Source organism: Triturus cristatus, chromosome 3_2 (genome assembly GCF_964204655.1).
Source record: "Triturus cristatus chromosome 3_2, aTriCri1.1, whole genome shotgun sequence".
NCBI classification, from domain to species: domain Eukaryota; kingdom Metazoa; phylum Chordata; class Amphibia; order Caudata; family Salamandridae; genus Triturus; species Triturus cristatus.
The window spans coordinates 1,162,252,367-1,162,274,198 of record NC_140584.1 but is presented as its reverse complement, the minus strand read 5'-3'; the positions used below and the strand labels follow the sequence as shown (position 1 = coordinate 1,162,274,198).

Sequence of the window (21,832 nt, the reverse complement as noted above, 5' to 3'; positions counted from 1 at the left end):
TAACTGCCTAGCAGACGCGCCAGACACCCTTTTATTTGCCACCCTGTGCGGCGTGTAGATCAATCCATGAGGTAGAACATCGGATAACATTACAAATGTCAGGACATATTATGTGCATGTCCATCAACCATTCAAAAATCCTGACTGGAGATCAAGACTCCGATCTTGGTATAAAAAGGACTAGAGTGCAGCATCTTTGAGGACGTTATGTTTTTCACCTCCATCATACATTTCAATGAATATTTGACATTGGAATGAACAAATTTGCTTGGCGACTGGAGTAACAGGCAGGGTGGTTGGAAGCCCCGCCCTCTTTCATCATAAGTTGGGGAGCTGTGACGTATGCCTAATGCAGTGGGGGCCATCTTCTCAGATTTTTTCGCCCTCAATGTCAGTTTCTGGACTGTAGGGTCTCACAGATGCCGAAACTTCTGTTTAATCTCTTGTTTCTATCTGAGCTGGCTCGTGCGCGGAGCACAGAGGTCCCATGGAGGCCCCCGCTTCCCTAAACAGGGCAACATTGAAATGGAGGTTGTGCAATGGGAGTTCCTCTTTCCAGCCTCTCATCCTTTGCGTTGTAAGAGGAGGCCGCGGACCTCAGACTGCACGAGGGGGGCACGGTAGACGGATGGCTGCGACACCAGGTGAGGACACGGCATGAATGGTCTGTCTGAAAAAAGGGAGTGCGCTTCCCTCTCTACCCTACTCTATCCATCTCACAGTTTCTTCTCCTGTCTTCTCTTACTCTGTCTCTCCCTGTCCACGTTTTCCGTGTCTCTCGGTTGCTCTCTTTTCCTCTCTCTTCTGTACCCACTGATTTCCTCTTCCCTACTTCTTTCATCTCACCAACAACTGTTTCTCGCCTCTCTCCCTCGCTCTCCCCCCTTCTCTCTCTCGCGTCTTTCCTTCACACATCTCTACCTTGCCTTGAACAGTGGCTGGTGCACGTTTACTAATTGAAGGAGGCACCTGGTAATAGCTAGGCACTAGTGAAATGTCCTTATAGGCCGGTGCCTCTTCAAGGCAGGTAGGGCTGGGCAGAAGACATTCATATTAGACTGAGTGGTCTTTCCGTATACCATTAGGCAGGATGTCAAGCAATAGTGAATATCATCAGAACTCCAAGATGGCGTCACTGGACCGTAGCACATCCATAATAAATATTTAAGTTTATATGCAGTGCTTAATTTGTAGAAGGGTAAGTGCCGGTGCCCAAAGCTTTGATCAGAAGTCCACAGCTGCCCCCGGCGCACAGCATAGCAAAGCAGCATCCTGTGGCATCCACCTCAGGCCTATGTAACTGACTTCCTGAGCTCTCTGTTGCAGGTTCCTGCTTCTCACTTTATGAGGGTTTTACCGTCTTTCTCTTTCTCATTATTTTCCGGTTGTGCGTTTTCCCTCTCTTCCTCTCGGGAAATGTTGGATGAGGAAAAAGAAATGACAGTCTCAAAAAATGAGTGCCGGTGGCTCCCACCGGCTCAAATTAAGCACTGAAAAAAACTCCAGGCTTCCATTCTATTATTCGCTACAAAGTTACGTTTAAAACTGTGCTTTTTATTCATTTCACCATAACCACCAGATGCCTTTATTGAGCTCTACTTCATAAAAATCCGGAGATTTGTTTTTCTTTTACCAAAGTGGACTTTAAGTAAGGACTTTTTTCTGATGTTGAATTGCTTTTGTGAAATCGCGTTTCGTTATCAGGAGTGGGGTGTTTTGACAGCTGCTCATGACACTATTCAGCTCACTGCAGAGAATGCCTGAGTTTTGTTCAAACATCTTACCCAGTGACCCGTGGGCGCGCACGTTTTGAGGCTGACCAGGCGTTTAGTTCACAGACTGTGGGCTGTCCTGTTGCGGGCTGCCCTGATCACCTGTCCAGTTGTGTTAAGGTGCCTTGGCACAGGTGAATGCGTTTGTCTCTGCCCTCTCTAGGGCAGGCGCTGGGCATCCGCCTGCTTGGGGTGGCATGGACAAGGGGTAGTGGCACTAAAGCTCGCCCAAGCTCTGAGCGGACTCTTTACTGGGTTTAAATAGCTCCGCAGCACCTCAGTGCAAGAGGGCACTAAATAGATAACACCGCACTAAACCGCACCGGCACTGCAATGTAACACACAGCAGCAGTGGTAGGATAATACATTTGTACAGCACCTACAGTATCCTTCGTGGCGCTCTGAAGTGCTGCACTACCTATGAACGAAGACCAGACCAGGTGTGTTCTGAAGATTAAAAGGTGTCTTGGAAGAGACAGCTTTAGAGCAGTTTAGAGAACTTAAAGTGCTCTTTTCGACCTTAGGCAAGAGACAGCCTATTCCAAGCCTTCAAGGGCGGCACTGAGACGGTCTGGCCACCTTGATTTACGTTTTTAAAGTGCAGACTCCACAAAGGAACGACTTTGAGAGTTCTGGGATCTCTGTCACCGCCTGAACATGTCTCTCATAAATATGGGATCTTTATAAAGCCTGGTGAAATAGTGAGGGGTCTGAAAACAACCAGTCTCTTGGCAGGGAGTCCTTGAAGGGTCGCCAGTGCTGGGGATACCCGGCCGCCGGCGCCCCCTCAAGGGCATAGGTACCTGAGCCGCTGCATGCTGCCATTTCTGGAGCCTTATCAGCAAGCCCTCAGGGAAGTCAAGAAATACCCCGCAAGCATAATAACCCCAGCAACATGCACTCCTGCACCCTGTGCTGGAGAGAGAGACACAGGGAAATCCGAGCCAACCTTTTAAGATGGAAGAACCCCGATACAACCACCCTTGCACCCTAGTTTTAAGTGTAAGTGCGCTTACGTGATCTGGCTCAGACTCTTGTAAATGCTAGACTGTCTCATCGCATCTTATCCTCCGCCACCCCTTGATTGTGGGGGTCACTTCACAATCAGCTCGGCCAGGTACCGCCTCTAATGGCCGCCTGCAAGGTCCTCTAAAGCGGCTTCTTCAAGGTGGCCATCCAGGAGCTGAGATTCTTTCAGAGACATTTTGTTTAGTCCTTCATTGTTCTTTCTTTGTCTTTCGAGCATCCTTGACTACTTTTGGTTTTGCTTTTATCTTTAACATTTGTGTATTCCTTTTATTTCATTATTTATTTTACAAGGTTACGTCAAATTATGTATGGCAACCCTCTGGCATTTGTTTAAGCTTCATCATGTACACCCCCTCTACAGTCCTAGTATAATTTTCTCTTCCTATTAATATTAAAGGTTGCTAGGAAAGCCATCTGTGTTTACATCACCGGGAAATGAAACTAGATTCGCGCAGGCATCAGCAAATCTCAGACTGTACCAGAGACCACAAGTGATATTTTAATCTGGGGGTGCTCATGGTAGCTCACCAAAGTGAATCCTGGATCCTGGCTTTCAACAGCTGGATTGCTTCAGAACAGGGCTTTTTTTCCGGTGATTATTTTGTCCTGCAGGATTCATATTAAGTCAGAAGGGGCACTTTCTACATCCCTTTCAAGGTGAGGCGAACACTCTCACGTCACTGGCTGGCTTCGGATGGCCCAATGATGTATTCACAAATTTGCAAGCTGTAATCCACCATGATCTGTTTAGGCAAATTTACAAATTACAAACATGGCAAGTTTGACGTACATCAACTGCACAGAAAATATGCATCCACATTCCACACATACCAAAGGTATCACCTATTCATTCACTTTCTTCCAAGCCTTTATATTGATCTACCGGGGACATGCACGATCAGAGCTCGAACTGGTCACTGGTCTATGAGTAAGGACCTGATTCACAAAGGATCTCCGCACTCGTGGCGGACGCTCTGGAATGGTGGGGGAGTCTCCACACTAGAGGCAGAATCTCCTCTGTGGGAATTCTCACTGCGGAGATAACTTCCCACGACTGCTGGGCTTCTGCCATGAGCGTGGAGGCCCTTTCTGAACCAAGCGTATGGTCTAAAAATTGTACTGGTCTAAGAGTAAGAGCATGATATTAGAATAACAAATGTATAAGAATAAGAGTATGGTCTCAGAATAAAACTGGTCTAGGAGTAAGAGTATGGTCTCAGACTAACACTGGTCTAAGAAAAAGACTATAGTCTCAGAATTAGGCCTGGGCTAAAAATCCGTTCTGCTCGCGGAAATTGCGATAATTTGACATTTTTGCGTTCCGCGGAGAGCGCGAAAATGTCAAAATTTCCGCAATCCGCATTTTACCGGAAATTTTTCGCCGACAAGTTTTTCCGATCCGGTCGCGTTCTCCACGACATGTTGGATTGTTGGTAGCCATTTGCGCTGTCTCACGACAGTTCGCGCCCACAGTAACATCATTCGTCTCGCGATCACATCTTTCTTCTCGTGATCATGCACCGCGAGACAAGTGAAAACAAGATGGCCACGCCCGCGAGCAACCGTATGGGTAAGTTGGCGAGCCGCGACCACGCAGAACATACCGCGAACGGGCGGGAAAAAAACGTCTGCATTTTCGCGATATTTCCGCGTGTTTGCAGAGATTTTTAACATTTTCGCGATAATTTGCGAAAGTGAATTTTGCAAATTCCGCCCACCCCTACTCAGAATACCGCTGGTCTAGTAGTAAGAGTGTGATCTCAGAATAACACTGGTCTAAGAATAAGAGTATAGTCTCAGAATAACACTGGTCTAGGAGTAAGAGTATGGTCTCAGAATAACACTGGTCTAAGAATAAGAGTGTGGTCTCAGAATAACACTGTTCTAAGAATAAGAGTGTGGTCTCAGAATAACACTGGTCTAGGAGTTAGAGTATGGTCTCAGAATAACACTGCTCTAAGAATAAGTGTGTGGTCTCAGAATAACACTGGTCTAGGAGTAAGAGTGTGGTCTCAGAATAACACTGGTCTAAGAAAAGAGTGTGATCTCAGAATAACATTGGTCTAAGAATAAGAGTGTGGTCTCAGATTAACACTGGTCTAAGAATAAGAGTGTGGTCTCAGAATAACACTGGTCTAAGAACAAGAGTGTGGTCTCAGAATAACACTGGTCTAGGAGTAAGAGTGTGGTCTCAGAATAACACTGGTCTAAGTATAAGAGTGTGGTCTCAGAATAACACTGGTCTAGGAGTAAGAGTATGGTCTCAGACTAACACTGGTCTAGGAATCAGAGTATAGTCTCAGAATAACACTGGTCAAATAGTAAGAGTGTGGTCTCAGAATAACACTGGTCTAGGAGTAAGAGTATGGTCTCAGACTAACACTGGTCTAGGAATCAGAGTATAGTCTCAGAATAACACTGGTCAAATAGTAAGAGTGTGGTCTCAGAATAACACTGGTCTAAGAATAAGAGTGTGGTCTCAGACTAACACTGGTCTAGGAATAAGAGTGTGGTCTCAGAATAACACTGGTCTAGGAGTAAGAGTGTGGTCTCAGAATAACACTGGTCTAAGAATAAGAGTGTGGTCTCAGACTAACACTGGTCTAAGAATAAGAGTATGGTATCCGAATAACACTGGTCTAAGAATAAGAGTGTGGTCTCAGACTAAAACTGGTCTAAGAATAAGAGTATGGTCTCAGAATAACACTGGTCTAGGAGTAAGAGTGTGGTCTCAGAATAACACTAGTCTAAGAATAAGAGTGTGGTCTCAGAATAACACTGGTCTAGGAGTAAGAGTGTGATCTCAGAATAACACTGGTCTAAGAATAAGAGTGTGGTCTCAGAATAACACTGGTCTAGGAGTAAGAGCGTGGTCTCAGAATAACACTGGTCTAAGAATAAGAGTGTGGTCTCAGAATAACACTGGTCTAGGAGTAGGAGTGTGGTCTCAGAATAACACTGGTCTAAGAGTAAGAGTGTGGTCTCATAATAACACTGGTCTAGGAGTAAGAGTGTGGTCTCAGAATAACACTGGTCTAGGAGTAAAAGTGTGGTCTCAGAATAACACTGGTCTAGGAGTACGAGTGTGGTCTCAGAATAACACTGGTCTAGGAGTAAGAGTGTGGTCTCAGATAGGCCTGGGCGAAAATTCCGTTCGGAAATTGCGATAATTTGACATTTTCGCGTTCCGCGGAGAGCGCGAAAATGTCAAAATTTCCGCATTCCGCAGCTTAGCGATAATTTGTTTCTTGCTCGCGCTGTAAAATAATACATTCTCTCGCGCGTGCGATCGCCTTACCTGAATCCCCGCGTTCGCCGACAAGTTTTCCTGATCCGGTCGCGTTCTCCACGAGATGTTGGATTGTTGGTAGCCATTTGCGCTGTCTTGCGACAGTTCGCGCCCGCAGTAAAGTCATTGGTCGCGCGATCACGTCTTTCTTCTCGCGATCATGCACCGCGAGAAGAGTGAAAACAAGATGGCCGCGCCCGCGAGCAACCGCATGGGTAAGTTGGCGAGCCGCGACCACGCAGAAAATACCGCGAATGGGCGGGAAAAAAACTTCTGCATCTTCGCGATATTTCCGCGTGTTTGCGGAGATTTCTAACATTTTCGCGATAATATGCGAAAGTCACTTTCGCAAATTCCGCCCACCCCTAGTCTCAGAATAACACTGGTCTAAGATTTGGAGATTTGTTCCATAATAACACAGATTACGTCGTGGGTCTTGGGAAGATGTACAATGGGGGATAAGAGTTGAGCAATGTTGACGAGTAAGACTTCGGGAGCAATTGTTTTACGTCTGAAGTGATTCATCAGCATGCAAACTCGTTTATAAAGCTCTTGATCACTAGTTTTAATTAGGCCGGGATAGTAGTGTAAGTACTTCATTCCATGGACCAATTGTTCATCTTGGAGATTTTGGACCTGGCCCCTCCACACCTTTTGAATTAGATGTGGCTTAGCCTCTTGAAACCTTAATAAACTGGATCTTTATAAAAATACTGGCAGGTAAATTGACACCATTGGTATTCCTTTTGATAAGACAATGATCAGACATCTTTAATTTCGTGAAAGACTCCCATTGTTTGCTATTCTAAATTGTTCCAAATCAGTGGCGGCCGCCACAACAGGTAAGTGGGGGGGGGAGAGGTTGGGGGACAGATTGGCAGGGGGTGGGGTGGAGGGGTTACGGTGAAGAGAAAATAATAATCTTTAAAAACGTACCTTTCGCCCCAGCCTTCAACGCTGACGGCCGCCTAGGAGCTCTCCCAGCGGTCTGTGGTAAGGCAGAGGCTGCTCAGCCAATCCTGTCGCTGCTCTCATCCTGGAAGAGCAGCACCAGGATTGGTCTGAGCGGCCTGCTCTGCCGCTCAGACACTGCTGTGTAGCCTGCAGCTGTTTTTCAACCCAGCTGTGAACACAGCTGGGTTGGAGAAATAGAAGTGCGCATGTCTGTGTGACCGGCCTAGGACAGCTAGCAAAACACACATGTGCACTTCTAAGTGCCCACCATATGCCCGTCATGGCCCGGCCCGCCCTGCACTGATGTAAGAGCCAGTCACAGAAAAATAAAATGATATTGTTTCATTATGATTTTATTTTTCTGCTACTGACTCTGACGAGTGGGCGATGCTGATCCGCCATTACAGAGGAGCCGCCCCGGTTCTAAGTCATGAGTAACACAAGGTTGCCTGGTGAGAGTTCTGTAGTGACCATAACCATTCTGATTCAGTGGTTCGAACTGTCAGTTTGATTCTCAATATTAATAAATCTGGCAAATTTCAAGACATCAGTGCAGAAACAAGAGTCTAGGCTTTTATATTTCTTGCCACGAGTTGTGTCACCATAGTGTACTTAACTGTGTGCAAAACATTTTCGTGTGAATATATCGGTTTGCACACATTTTTGCCAGACAATTTTATGATCAATGTGATTTTAGTGTTTTTTAAATCTCAAAACTTACTTTTTTTTAAACATAATTAAGTTATAGAGGAAACATTTGCAACTTTTCACACAGCTGATGGTGCGAATGATGAAAGCTTCAAAGGGATAAGACACAAGGGTCAAGATTTCCACATTTTCTCAGGTTCTTAAAAGCTCTGCCTTTTCAATATTGGCAGGTAGAGGTAGCTTTTTATGCAAAGTTATTTGAAAATGTTGCATCTTTGTAACTTTTCTCACTTTTACTCTTGTACATGACAACTTTGACAATTGATGTCACACATATCCTTGTTTAACATTAACAAAGCAGCTTTGCATAAGACATACGTCGCAGTAACACTGCTTGTGCACTGCCACTGTGCCATCAATGGCAGTCTTCCAGAGAATAATTCTGCAACCATTTGCTAAAAAGCTTTGTGAAAGGTAACCTTGGAGGTAAATATTCTGCAGACATTTTCCAGGCTGGCTAGGTTCAATGAGAGGGAAAATTATCTAGATATACAAAAAACTAAATTGACCTTGAACCTCCACAACCTATGGGAATAGCAAAAAGAGAAAACGTCATAAATCTCCTCTAGTGAAGAAGCAAATTAAACTTTACACACCCTATACCTGCAACATTGTCCGCTTTTTTTATGTCAATAAATTCCCAGCAGAAAAAACACAAAGCCAGTCTTAGTAATGAGTTACGCAGTCACTATAGATTAAGGAGAATGAAAATTTCACAGACCATGGGGCATATTATCAAGCACGGCGTTAAAATTATCGATAATGCGGCGATAATGGGCTTGATAATATGCCGCAGAGAATTCCAATAGAAGCCCATGTTGACAGCAGAACATGGGCTTCTATTGGAATTCTCTGCGGCATATTATCAAGCCTATTATCGCCGCTTTAGCGGCAGTTTTCTGCCGCTAAAGCGGCGATACTTTTAACGCCGTTTCTTGATAATATGCCCCCATGTTCGGTGAGAATCCTACGGTAATTTGACATTAACAGAAGAAAAAAAAGAAGTTCAAAGCATCACAGCCCTTTCCTCGGCACTCCCTTCAATTGCATTTTGATGTTGCCCCTCTATTTGCTCAAGTGTGCTGATATTCTCAAGCGGTGGGAAAAGTTTTTATTCTTGGAGCTCTTAGGCGCTTTTCAAATGAATGGGCCGAGTCAAAATGTGACTGGCAGCAGAGCTTGGACCCGCAAAAAGGTTTTGCTCATTTTGCTGTTTTACCAATAAATATATTTGTTTGTTGATATGTTTAGCCCTTTTTATCTTTACACATTTTGTGGATTTGTTGAGGGTCGCTAAGCTTTTAAAAAACAGACCTCATGAGGTTGGCAGAGACAAAATCAGCTTTTCCCATCTATATAGTATTGAACATCATTCATAATACACATTTTAAAGAGAGTGGCATTTTCTTTATTTTTTAAATGTTCCCAGTTTTTTACGGCTGCAAAAATGCATTGTGTCTACAATAGTCTAACTGCCCCTCACCCTGAGGCTCCTGAACTCTTCCTGCACACTGTCCTATGTTTTAATCTCTTGGAATGTTTGTAGCCTTTATTTTATGTGCTGTGGTGAAAGAGTGCTCTAAAAAGTGAAAGGATTGCGGTCTGGTGAGCTCTTTGGGCAACTTTCGGGAAGTTCGAATTTCATTTTGAGTCACAAAGCAAGAAATGAAGAAGAGGGCATTTCTGATTGATGACTCGTGTGACCACAATAATAAAAAATAGCAGTGATTCCTTCTCAGAGTGTTAAACCGTGTCAGAATATAGGGCATATCAACAACAACCGGCGATAATTATCTCTAAGGGCACTTAGCGCTAGGATAATTATCGCCGGCTAGCGTGGAATTTTATCGCTGAGATAGCGTGCTATTAGCAACGCTTATCTCAATAGCGATAAAAATACTCACGCTAACAGGCTAACGTGAGATTATCGCTGGAAACCCAGCGATAATCACACGTTACCTTGTTGATAGGGACAGGCAAATTTAGCCATGATATCCTCCTTCCATAGGATATCATGGCTAAGTCTGAAAAATACCAGACGTAAAAAAGCAGTGTTAACCGTGGTTAGCGCTGCTTTTTTTGTCTCTAACAGGGTTAGCGACATTCTTGATAATAGGAGATAATAGCGACATTTCTCCTATTATTGTACTCTGGAACGCCCCCTTTGCATCTCATTAGAGATGCAAGGGGAAGCGTAGAGTAAAAGGGTGCTAACATGCAAATTTGCATGTTAGCACCCTGTTGTTGAGAGGCACTAGTTTTATCTCTCCTTTTTTGGCTTTTAAAGCCAAAAAAGCAGAGATAAAGCCCTTGTTGATATGCCCCTAAGTCTTGCAAAGCCCCTGACAATGTTCAAATTTGAGGGAAGACTGCAGTGGCCTTGCAGAAACTTTCCTGTGGCACACAGGGCCACATGTACAAAGCCTTTTTGCGGTTGCAAACGGGTCGAATCTTTACGAACGCAAAAAGGCGTTTTCAAAAGTACAAAGCCCTAATTGCGATTTGATAACCTATTACTGACTCGCAATTTGGGTTTGCAAATCAATATTTGGAACGGGTGTGTTTAGGTCGTCGCTTCCAAATACCGATTCACATTGGTAAGTAGAAATGATTTGTGACCAAAATGAGGTCGCAAACCATTGCCACTTTACCACCAACTCAAAGTTGGTGGTAAGCCATTCGCAAATGGGAAGGGGTCCTAAGAGAATGGAAAAAAAAAAAATTTCTCTCGAGGACCCTTCATTTTTTTCTCTTAACAGGCTTCCTGTTTTTCTTCAAGGAAAACGGGCTGTGTTTAAAAACAAAAGATTGCCTTGTTTAAAAGCAATCCCAGGCACAGTGTTCTGCTGACCCCCAGCAGACCACCATCCCTGTGATTTTTGCGATTCCCAATAGGGCGCAAACTGAGACCAACCTCATTAATATTCATGAGGCATGTCTATTTGTGTCCCACTGGGAATCGCAGAAAGTGTAAAACACACCTTTGTACATTACTGTTTGCGATCACCAAATAGCAAATCACAAAATTCGCTATTTGGCAATTGCAAACACTGAGCTTTGTACCTGTGGCCCTAGAAGACCAGAGTTCAGTGCTTGGCTTTCCTTTTCTTATAATGGTGTGATCTTTGGCAATCATTGTTTCCCGGTGGCTCTCACTACACTTCTCCCTCTCCCAGCCTGTCAGATGGATTACAACCATTTAAAAAAGCAAATCTGCAGTTTGATCCCCAGCACACACCTGCCCAGCACAAAATAATACACATTAAGTCAGTGTTTTAAATGACAGTACTCTTTGAACCCCTGCAGGCTTCCACATACTTTTATTTTTCTGAAGCCAAAACATGGGTGCTAGTGAGTAGCTAGTAATTAACGCCCAGCTCAAGGTGTCTTAAAATTACTCATGTTGCATGGTCATTTCTAGTGTAGTTATTCACACTCATCTTAAACACCTTACATCTAATAGGTGTCCTGCACATTTTGTTTTCCTTTCCTACTTTGACCTTACAGTAATGCCTAGTCTCTAGATATTCGCTTGCATATTTTAATCACTTTTACATAGAAATTGTTTATCTTTAGCGAAACCATGAGATCTTTTATATCCAAGTGTCTTTTTTATATCCAAGTGTCTCTCTTGGTGCACTTGTGAACTGGGATAGAGGCAGGGTGCATCCTGGGAACAGTGTGACAGCCCCTCCCCCCCTGCTGGGACCCCTCACACTGACCCCCAGTGCAGACATAATTATTGTCATCAATTTCAGCAGTCAGGCATCACTCTTTTCTTTCTCTGATCATCCCCCACCTCTGGCAGTGAATATAAAGAGGATTTACAGGGAAGAAGGTGTAACTGCTGGCTGCGGGGGCCCTGGCAGGGGCCGCTCTCCAGGCAATTTTTCCAAACCTGTCGGGACCCTGCATGCTTAACCCCTTCCACGCCTGGCAAATTCTGCCACGGTGCGAGGGGGGGCGGGGCTGGGCGTGGCGCTCAGGTACTCAGGACGGCTCCCGGCCGTCATAAATCACGGTGGGCGTATGCTCATGATGGCCGGGAGCCGTCCGAACTCCGCCCACTAATTAATTCACCCGCACAGGCGGGGAAATTGCTGCACGTGGGCGGAGCGGCAACGGTCGGACGGCTCCCGGCCGTCATGAGCACACGACTACCGTGACTCATGACGGCCAGGAGCCGTCCTGAGCATGGATGTGGCTAAGGCCCTGGAGGGGTAGGTGGTTGGTAGTAATAGGGGTTGGCCTGACCCCCTGGACTTTAATAGCTGTCAATTAGCCAGCATGTCCCAATGCGGTTAGGATGTGTATGACTCCAAATATAAGAAAAGAAAGGTGTGATTTATGAGGGTATATAAAGTATATTACAATTCAATTTCACATAATACCACTGTATATGCCAGTTGCACAAAGCATTTTTCTGGTTGCAACCGGCCCGAATCGTAGAATTGGGCGGTGTTACCTCAGCAGGCCACCATCCCTGTGATGGCTGGAATTACCAATGGATCGCAAACTGTGACCTACTTCATTAATATTCATGAGGTTAGTTGATTTGCGACTCACAAGGAATCCCTAAATGAAACTCAATGAGTTTCATACATTAATACTGATTCCCTAATTGCGATTCAGAAAGAATCACAATTAAGAAATCTGTATCCCTGTTGTTTGTTCATCTGTGCCTATGTCACTCAGAAGCACATAGAACCAGTGGCCCCGAGCAATTCAAGACCCACCCTCCCTGGCCCCTCCACCCCCCAAGTCTTTTGGCATTGTGTTTGTGGAACAATTCCTTATGCCCCCCACAGCTTCTCTAACTGACGTTCACTGATGAAAATCCACCCAAGGGTCCTTGTGAGCTGCACTAACCACGCAGCTTACGCCTCTGACCGGCATGCGTATTCCACAGTTTCTATTTAAACAGATATTTACAACTACAAAAAGGTTGGCACTTTATAATCTGCTTTAAGCTCGCGCGAGCCAGACGCCATGGACGAGCTCCATAATGGTACAGGTGTCTACAATGCGCCAAAGATGGACATTAGAGTGGGATGCAAAGGCAAGGCACCATTATGAAAAGGACATTATGCCAGCCAGGGGCAGGGCCATTATCCTACGGTTTCCAACAATGTGCAAAACCCAATTATAATGCCAGGGTGAGGCGCTGTCATGCCTAGAATGCTCTCAGTATGCCAAGAATGGTCACCCTTATGCTAAGGTCAGCATTATGCCAGGGGTGGGCACCATCACACCAGGGATGGAAGAAATATGACAAGAATGCCCAGCATTCTGGCAGGAGCGAGCCCTCTGATGCAAGTTATAGACAGTTCATACTGTAGGGAAAGGGCACAGATGCCAGGAATGGGATGAGACCCAAGGGGCCTCCAGAGCAGGATGGTGCCAGAATATACACCCAAACCCTTATTAAAGTTCACGTGTCAATTTATTGTAAATAGTTGTTCATAGCACTACGTTTTAGGATGGTGCATTTTAAGGGGGGTATTTGTATACGGTTGTTATAGTTGAAAAGGTAAGGGAACTGACAGTATTGTTTTAGTTTGTGTTATTTGTAGACCAGCTCCTTTTGCTTTAGTTGCAATGTTTCATTTTGTCCGTCATGGTATGTACATTTATTAACAACAATAAACAAGTATTAGCAAAGCCAATAGATCTGGTGTTGCTTGCCAACCGTTTGGCTTTTTCAGTTCTTGTTTTGTTTCATCATGGTCTTTGCAAAACTTTGTTTGGAAAGCTCCCAAGCCTTCCTCAATCTGAAACAAAAAGTAAAATGTTTTTGGGTCTAGAAATTCACACATTGCCATAGTATTCCCTGGCACTCAAAGGAGCCATATTGTGTGTGGATGTGCTCCCTTTAAAAGAAAAGGGCAGAGAGCTGTCACTCACAATGAGGTTAGCCAATAACTGAAGTGGGCTGATCCATTGCCCCATGCTGTATGCCCTAGAGGGTGAAAGAAAACAATGACACCATAACAGACCAATGGATGAAGAGGGCTAGCTGAAAGCCGCTAAAAGTATATTATACATATGATTTTAGTAAAATGGAAAGATTTCAGCTAATGCCAGACCTAAAAAACCGAACTTAGACTCTCTTGATATCGCTCGCTTAAACATAGATAGACACACATGCAGATATGGAGACACGCATGCTTCTACATTTGCAGACACACACAACACATTTGCACCCCTGCATACATCTAGAAACACACAGGAACTTGCAAAACACACCTCAACACCCTGCAGTAAATGATGAGGGTGTTTAATCTGTGTCCTTTGCCGAAGCTCACACTCTGGCTATAGTTAGCCTGCTGCCTTTGTCCATGCGGCTGGCCTCGCACTGTCCAGTGCTTAATTTGTTAATCAATAAGTGCCAGGTCTCTTGTCAGGAGGCCACTGCAGCTTGCACCACACATTGCCCCTGCCATGCAGTCAATGATAGTAAGAATGCAGCTACTAACCATCACACTCCTACAACTCAGACTATTTCAGGCCCTCAAAGCTATAAGAATGTCTTGGGTGGCAGTTAAAAGTCATTTTTTATGTATATTGAATTAATAATTAACTGTTGTTGGGGTCATCTCTAAATTAGCCAGACAACACCACCTTGTGGCGGATTGTCACAAGCATCAGTGTTGATAATTAAGTGCCAGTGCCGAGCGTCAGAAACCACCGGCTCAAATTAAGCGCTGGCACTGTATAACTGTGAAAATATGTGCTGCAGTGTCACACTTTATAATGCGAATTAAAGCGTTGGTTTCCTGATCACTGGTAAATTTCCACAAAATTCACATAAGCAATGAATTCCAATGGCATTCATTTTAGTAGAGTGTATCATGAAAATCTGAGTGTATCCAGTCTTCCGGGATAGACGGGGCACACTTCAGCTATACAATTCTGTGATCAGCTTTCTTGGACTTTACTGTTGTCAAAAAATGCTTTTTAGCCCTTGGGTATGCTTTTTAAATGTGCAAGGATGAGCATGCTGTGGGACGTGGTGCTATGTTTGTCACTGTGCGATTACCGGACAAAGGGGAAATGGAGAATTGACCAACAGCTTCACGGAAGGCCTCTGTGAGCTGGAACTGCTCCACCTTGGGCACATAGCACAGTCAGTTCACGGTGTCGAAAGGTTTTACGTGTTTGTCTGAGTCATTGCATGAGCTAGTGGGAGGATGAGGGGAGAAGCGTACACAATGTCTTCTCAGTCCAACTAATTCCAAGCATAAGGTATGGACTGTCACCAAAAATGATGTGATGTAATTCCTGCAGTTGTATTTTTCCTAAATGAAAAACCCAGGGTTAAGCCATTCCTTGGTTTTAAAACTAAGACACTCAAATGAGAAGAGGCGTGAACTCTAGAAGATCTGCCACCAGTTTTAAATTTTCTTTAAATTTGAGAGTGATAAATTTGAGATCCCTGCTTGACCTGAGAAGACCATTTGGAATGACTATATGTATGCAATAATGTGTGTAAGCGTGTTTATAGACCACATCCCACCTCTAGTTTAGAAGCAGCAGAGCTCTGAAGAGCAGCAGAGCGGGACAGCCCCGGGAGGCGTAGTTCACATTTGGGTGCATTAGTACAGAATGTGGGTAGAGTGGAGTCCACCAGGAGGGGTGTGGCTAGAGGTACTAGGAGGCGTATCAGCAAGGACCTATAGCTGTACCTTCAAGAGATGGCCTTTAGATCGTTTCTGAACTGTAGAAAAGAGGTGGCAAGCTTGAGGTGGCATAGAAGGCACTGATAAGCCTCAGTAGACCTGGATCAGTGTCCCTGTGCTGGACTGGGACCACCTCCCTCAGGCGTCATCTGCATCCCAAACTGAGCCCTCAGCTGGCAGCCGTCCTAGCATCCGTCAGAAGATGCTGCAATCGCAAACCCCTGTAGACAATGCAGCTGCGGTCCTTGCACTAGGTGCTCTGGTCACTTACCATCCTCCGTGTCCTCTTGGGAGGAGCACCTCTTTCAAACATGGCAGAATCTGCCTTACTAACCCTTGTGAGTGACTCTAGTCCAACTCGTGTTCCTCAAGTCATTCATAGTCATGGCCAGGATTTCAGGTGGATTGATTTTGGAGCGGGATTCCTTTCTACATCATTAAACAAACTTAACATCCTTCATTAAGTGGGATCAGGAGCGGACGGAATGTTTGTTTATATCTAATTGTACTGTTTATCTGTACAGCATGTAGTACCTGCATACACCCCATTTCTAAGCACTTATAGGGTTTGCCAACAGTGCAGTTGAAGTACAGGAGGGTAACATTTTTATAGGATCATGCAAGACAGTGGGGCTAGAACTCCAGGTGTCCAATCCATCCATTGACGTTTGCGCTTTAAATCATGCTAGGTTGCTTATTGGAACAGTTGCCCGGTTCCTTGTATATATTTGAGGGGAATTTACTAAAATGTGGCGCAATGCAGCACAGCAACCATGGTTGCTGCGCTTCATTGCATCAAAGGGTGAGAGGAAAAAACGCTCCATATCTACTAAGACATGGCACTCTTTTTCTCTGGACCACTTCTGGCTGCAATGTATCAGCAAACAAACAATTGCACCATGGTGCAAGGGTGCATGTGTTCTGTCAAGCATAGGTTTTATGATGAAAGGGAAGCCTTCCAGCTCAAAACTATACATTAATACTTTTCACACTTTTTTATGCAGCACAAATGCAAAGCGTGAAAAGTATACATTCATCTATGTGTGCCTGACTCGAGGAGGCGTAAAGTTTTGGTGCAAAATCCCATCTACCTATGTTAGCAAATAGGAATTTACGTCAAAACCCAGGGGCTGTTGCATGTAAACTTCGATGTTCCACCCATGGAATGCCCCCTTCATGCAAAGTAGCGGATAAAGCTCCTTTGCCTTACTTTAGGCAACTTTTCAAATCAGGATTTTGGGCAGTAAATCACAAAACAACATTTTCAATTGGGTTTACGTCACTTTTGTGATACAAGCCTTTCCCCTGTGTGTATGGAGTTTAAGATTCTGCACACAGTTTTGTGTGAAGTTTGCAAGGTTTGCTTTTCAAAAAGCTGCCAATTCTTCACAAAAGTTTGCCAAAAGAACATCATTGGATTTTACATATTTTTTGTCTAACATAAACCTACCATTATTTGTTTTTATATATACATTTTCAAACCTCATTAGGGGCATATTTATTACAAAAACTCATGCAGCGCAGCAAGCCACTTGCTCTGCTGTGTGATAGAGAAGGGGCATGAATGCGCTGTATTCGCATTATATGGCACATTCCTGTCTTTTCCCTGTGCAGGCACACAATGTGCTGCCTGCACCAATGCAGGCACCCTTGCACTTTGATGCAAGAGTGCCTGTGTCGTAAGCAGGGTTGTTTTGTGCAAAAATGGACGCCTACCTGCACAAAAACAATCCACGGAGTCATTGTCCTCTTTCTATGTGTGCTGCAGAATGAGGAAAGAAACGAGGAGAAATAAAGCTGTTACTCCTTTTACGCCTCCCCTGGGGATGCGCAGCATGTTGACACATTCCCAGGTCTACCAGTAATGGTAAATATGGGAATGCACCAAAATCAATGGATGGATGCGTTGGAACACCCATACAACGCCCATGGAACGCCTTCCCTGGGCAGAGTAACACAACGCCCATGGAACGCCTTGCCAGGACAGAGTAACACAACACCCATGGAACGCCTTCCCAGGGCAGAGTAACACAACACCCATAGAACGCCTTCCCAGGGCAGAGTAATGCAACACAGTGATTTGTGCTGCATTGCATTATTAAAGATGTATCAAGCCACTCAGATCACCTTGCTTAGGAGTTGCGTCGCTCTTGTGCCTTTTGCGTGGCGCAAGGGGGACACAGCTCTCTGATATATACGCCCCTAAATTTATAAAACTTACAAAGTTTGGGATCTTTTGAAAACCTTCTTGAAATTTTATTCAGACATGCAAACTTCAGAATACAATTGAAAGTACTGGGTAATAGGTCGAGTGGAATTTCTACTAGTTTCAGATATTGCTATTACCAACTAAATGACACTCATTGTGATGGAAGGTTGAATGACCCCACTAGCATCTGATCTTTGGGCATTCAGGTCCATGTGCGTCAACACAGTGCTCCTTCTTTTCAGCTAGATGAAGCTCTAAACAGTGCACGTCAGCACTTGACTCATTAGATGGCATCTATCCTCAATCGCAAGGCTTCTAGGAGCATCAGACTAGATACAGGCTCAGTATATTCTCTCACAGTCCTTTTACCCATTTAGACGTCAAATGCTTTCCCTTCCACTTCCTGCTCTGGTTAATTATGCCTCCTTGTCCTCCTCAACCACAGCAGGCAATCTGGAAACTGGGAACACATAAACACTGCCTAGAATTCAGGCATCACCATCAGACATCAGCCATCATACCTGGGCTTCTAAGGAAGGTGAGGACAGCAGACTGTAGAAAATGCCTCTACATCAAAACTATGCTGTGGTTTATGAATGGTCTTGTCGCATAGATGTGTTGAATGGGAATACACATTTTTCAATGAGACAACTGCTGTAAACTGGTTCTCACTTTGTGTCCTTTGTATTTTTGCAGGAAGCCAACACCAGATCCCCAAAATGTCGCTGATCTTTGATGCTTCAGATTTCGAGGACTTGTTTAATGCAAGTGACTACAACACAATCATGCCAAGCTCAGACACGGCTCCCTGCAGTGATCCCTGGCACCTAAGCAGGAATTTGGTGGTCGTTGTTTATTGGCTGGTTTTCTTCCTCAGCCTGGTGGGAAACTCCCTTGTGGTGTTTGTGATCTGCTATAACCGCCAGAAGCGGTCGTCCACAGATGTTTACCTCTTGCACTTGGCCATTGCAGATCTGTTGTTTGCCATCACTCTGCCTTTCTGGGCGATCTATAGAGCAACAGAGTGGGTGTTTGGGACCGCAATGTGCAAGGCTATCTCTGGACTGCAAGAGGTCAACTTCTACAGTGGGATCCTCCTTCTGGCGTGCATCAGTATCGATCGGTATCTTGCCATTGTTCGTGCCACTGAAGCAGCCATGCAGAAGAGGCACCTGGTCAAATTTATCTGCCTGGGGATCTGGATAGTCTCCTTCTTGTTGTCTGTGCCTCTTCTCATCTTCCGCACAGATTTTAAAACTCCAAGGAATGGCTTGGTCTGTTACGAGAATTTGGGCTCTGATGACACTGACCGATGGAGGATCATACTTCGGATCAGCCGCCATATCTTTGGGTTCTTCCTCCCCCTGCTCGTCATGCTCTTCTGCTACGGTTCTACTGTCAAAACGCTTTGCCAGACCAAGAGCAACCAGAAAATCAGAGCCATGAAGGTCATCTTCGCGGTGGTCCTGGCTTTCCTCTTCTGCTGGCTGCCCTACAACATCACCTTCTTCATTGACTCCCTTATGCGGAGCCACATAATTGACGAGACATGCGAGAGGAGGTCTCAGGTTGAGACTGCCATATCTGTGACAGAGATGTTTGGCTTCATGCACAGTTGTATCAACCCCATTCTCTATGCCTTCATTGGCCAGAAGTTTAGAAACAGCTTCCTCAGGATTTTGGCAAACCGCGGCATGGTCAGCAAGACATTCTTGTCTAGGTATGGTCGCAGTTCATCCAACATGTCCACCTCTGGAAACACCAGCACTACAATGTAGCTGCAAAATGGGGTCTAATACGCTGGAGGTTATGAACACAGCTTGATGAGACATGTCCGTGTGACCCCTGTAATATATTAGAGTCGACAAGCACTCGATGCCGCATATCTGTTAACCTGAATATCGATTCAAATGCTGTACAGTGCCTGGTTTCAGGGCCCCTACTCTCCAAAGATATCTATGTCACTTTGGTATTTTCATGGACTATGATTGGAAATTGGCCAAAAAATAATGGACCATTGCTTAGACTGTATCTATGTTGGTAATGGTTGGTTGCAAAGACATTCCCCAGTGATGCACAAAAGAAGACATTCTTCCTGCCAACACACTGCAATGTAAATGTATATATGTAAAAAAAATAAAAAAGGTATCCTTAAAAATATATATATATATATGTCTAACCATTGATGCTATCAAAAATTCAAACTAGAATACAATGCCATAGCAATAAAAAAAATAGAACCGTTAGAAATCATTAAATGTATCACTTACAGTTTGGCAAGCTGCAGTAAATCTGGACGGCGGAAACAGCATCCCTGCTCCCCAGCAGTGGCTGGCCACTAAAATGAAATGTGCCCACCCATCCAGCTGACTTTTGTCTCATAGGTAATTTCCACCTTTATAGGAAGAGCCTTTGTGGAGAAGTGTGGCTCAATGGTTAGAGCGGCAGACCCTGATGCAGAGTTCAGGCCTGGGACCAGAGTTCTATACCCCGCCTCGGCGGGTCTTGGATTCAATTTCCTCGGACCTGGTAATTCTCACCTCGGTGCCTATTCTAATCATGGGTCCCACGCTGCAACTCTGGGCAATAGCTTGCTTAATCTCCAAAACGGCCCAGCAGTGCTGGGATGCCTGGCTTCACCATGGGGGTGCCCAGGAGTGGACATTTCACAGGGAAAGGCCAGGAAGGTTCCACAGCGGTAGGAGTAAAAGCGCCAGGATACCCCCGTTGGGGGTGGCAGTGCGCTATACAAGTACATACACATTTACAAATGGCTGGTCCAGCATGCCGTGGTGATATGACATACCTGTGGACCCATATCTAATTTACAAAGATAGACCACCTGAGGGGGAGGGGTGTCTGTCTTGATGGAAAAAACACTAACCAGGGGCGTAGCTTGGCCACTGAGATTGGGGGATGTGAGCTTCAGGGTTTCCGACAATCGGGCTGGCGTATAATGTTTAAATACATTATAGGACAAGCAAAGTACATTAAACGGGCCTATGGGGCAATGGAAAGAGAGAGGAATGCGGATTAGTAGGGGCATTATGAGAGAAAACCTAATATTGTGTTAAATAACTAATATTATTGAGGACTTTCAAAACAGAGAGGGAGAGAGTGAGTGTTTTTTTTCTGTGTGTATGTAAACACTCACTGGTGAAATCCGACAGACACCTCACCATACCCGACTGAAAGCTCCTGTACCCAACTAGTTATCCAAAAATGCATTTATTGAGGGTGTAACACCCCAAAAAAAACTTAAGCTGCGCCCCTGCTAATATCCTCCATGCAGCAGTAGTTTATTGCCTCTCAGGTTGGATATATTTGTGGTGTTTTCTTTCAGGGATCCCCATAGTTCACACCAGGGTTGGCTAGGCGAAGAGGACAACCGGCCATGCCATGATGGAAGCCAGATAGCAGACCGGTTTTTAAGATGGATTAGGCCGGTCTGCGTGCTTGGGCCGGCTCCGCGCTGGAGCACAAGCTGACAGGCCACTGCAGCCTTAATCTGGTGCTACAGCCTGATGATCAGCCAGAAGTGAACACATAGACTCAGGCAGACCCTTCATTATAAACAAGATGCCTGTGGTGTTTTTACTCCCAGACTCTTGCCAGGTGTGACAGAGACTCCGGCAGCTGCTGCTTGTGGACAGTACCACTGGCCTGAGGGGTGAGGGTTTCTGGTGGGTGCTATTATAGAGAGGTGGGGGCCCAATGAGCGAGTTCTTTTTATTTTGCCCACCGCCGTGGTGCAGATTACTTGAGAAGCTGGGACTTGTGGGCAATAATCAGGGGCATGGTTACTATTGGTGGAACAGGGGCGGTGGCACCGGGGCCAAGAGGCCTGGGGGGCCCAATGATCTCAGATAATTGCTATAAATTACTACCCAAGCAGCAGTCAAAGGGGCATCTTCCTTGCTTGCAGAAGGCCCGTTGCATCCTTGCTGTGCTACTAGCAATATTACAGCATCCCCTCATGGGTAGAAGCGGGAACCAGCAGGGTGCTTTTCTTGTGTCTCCCAAGGCACGGCCTTTACTCACGGGACCATGGCTGGATGCCCCGGTCCACGGGGAGCGGTCAACCTACCACGCTGTTCCTCTGGCTCATGGCACACCTTCCTCTGGTCCTAGATACTTATATATTACAGGCTGAACCGCTTCCAGAGTCACTACCTAATGCTAATGTATCTTG

General features: G+C 45.1%; 1 protein-coding gene across 2 annotated transcripts; it reads left to right on the top strand.

The window, feature by feature from the left end:
- Positions 1-490: 490 nt before the first annotated feature.
- Positions 491-19,798, top strand: LOC146859336 (C-X-C chemokine receptor type 2-like). Of its 2 annotated transcripts, XM_085646971.1 has the most exons (3): positions 491-644; positions 18,086-18,178; positions 18,337-19,798. In XM_085646971.1, the coding sequence occupies exon 3, from the start codon at positions 18,360-18,362 to the stop codon at positions 19,416-19,418; it is 1,059 nt and encodes a 352-aa protein (XP_085503097.1). In that variant the 5' UTR covers positions 491-644; positions 18,086-18,178; positions 18,337-18,359; the 3' UTR covers positions 19,419-19,798. The 2 variants fall into 2 exon arrangements, with proteins under 2 accessions (XP_085503097.1, XP_085503096.1); XM_085646970.1 differs by lacking the exon at positions 18,086-18,178 and having other exon boundaries at positions 492-644.
- The last annotated feature ends 2,034 nt before the right edge of the window (positions 19,799-21,832 follow it).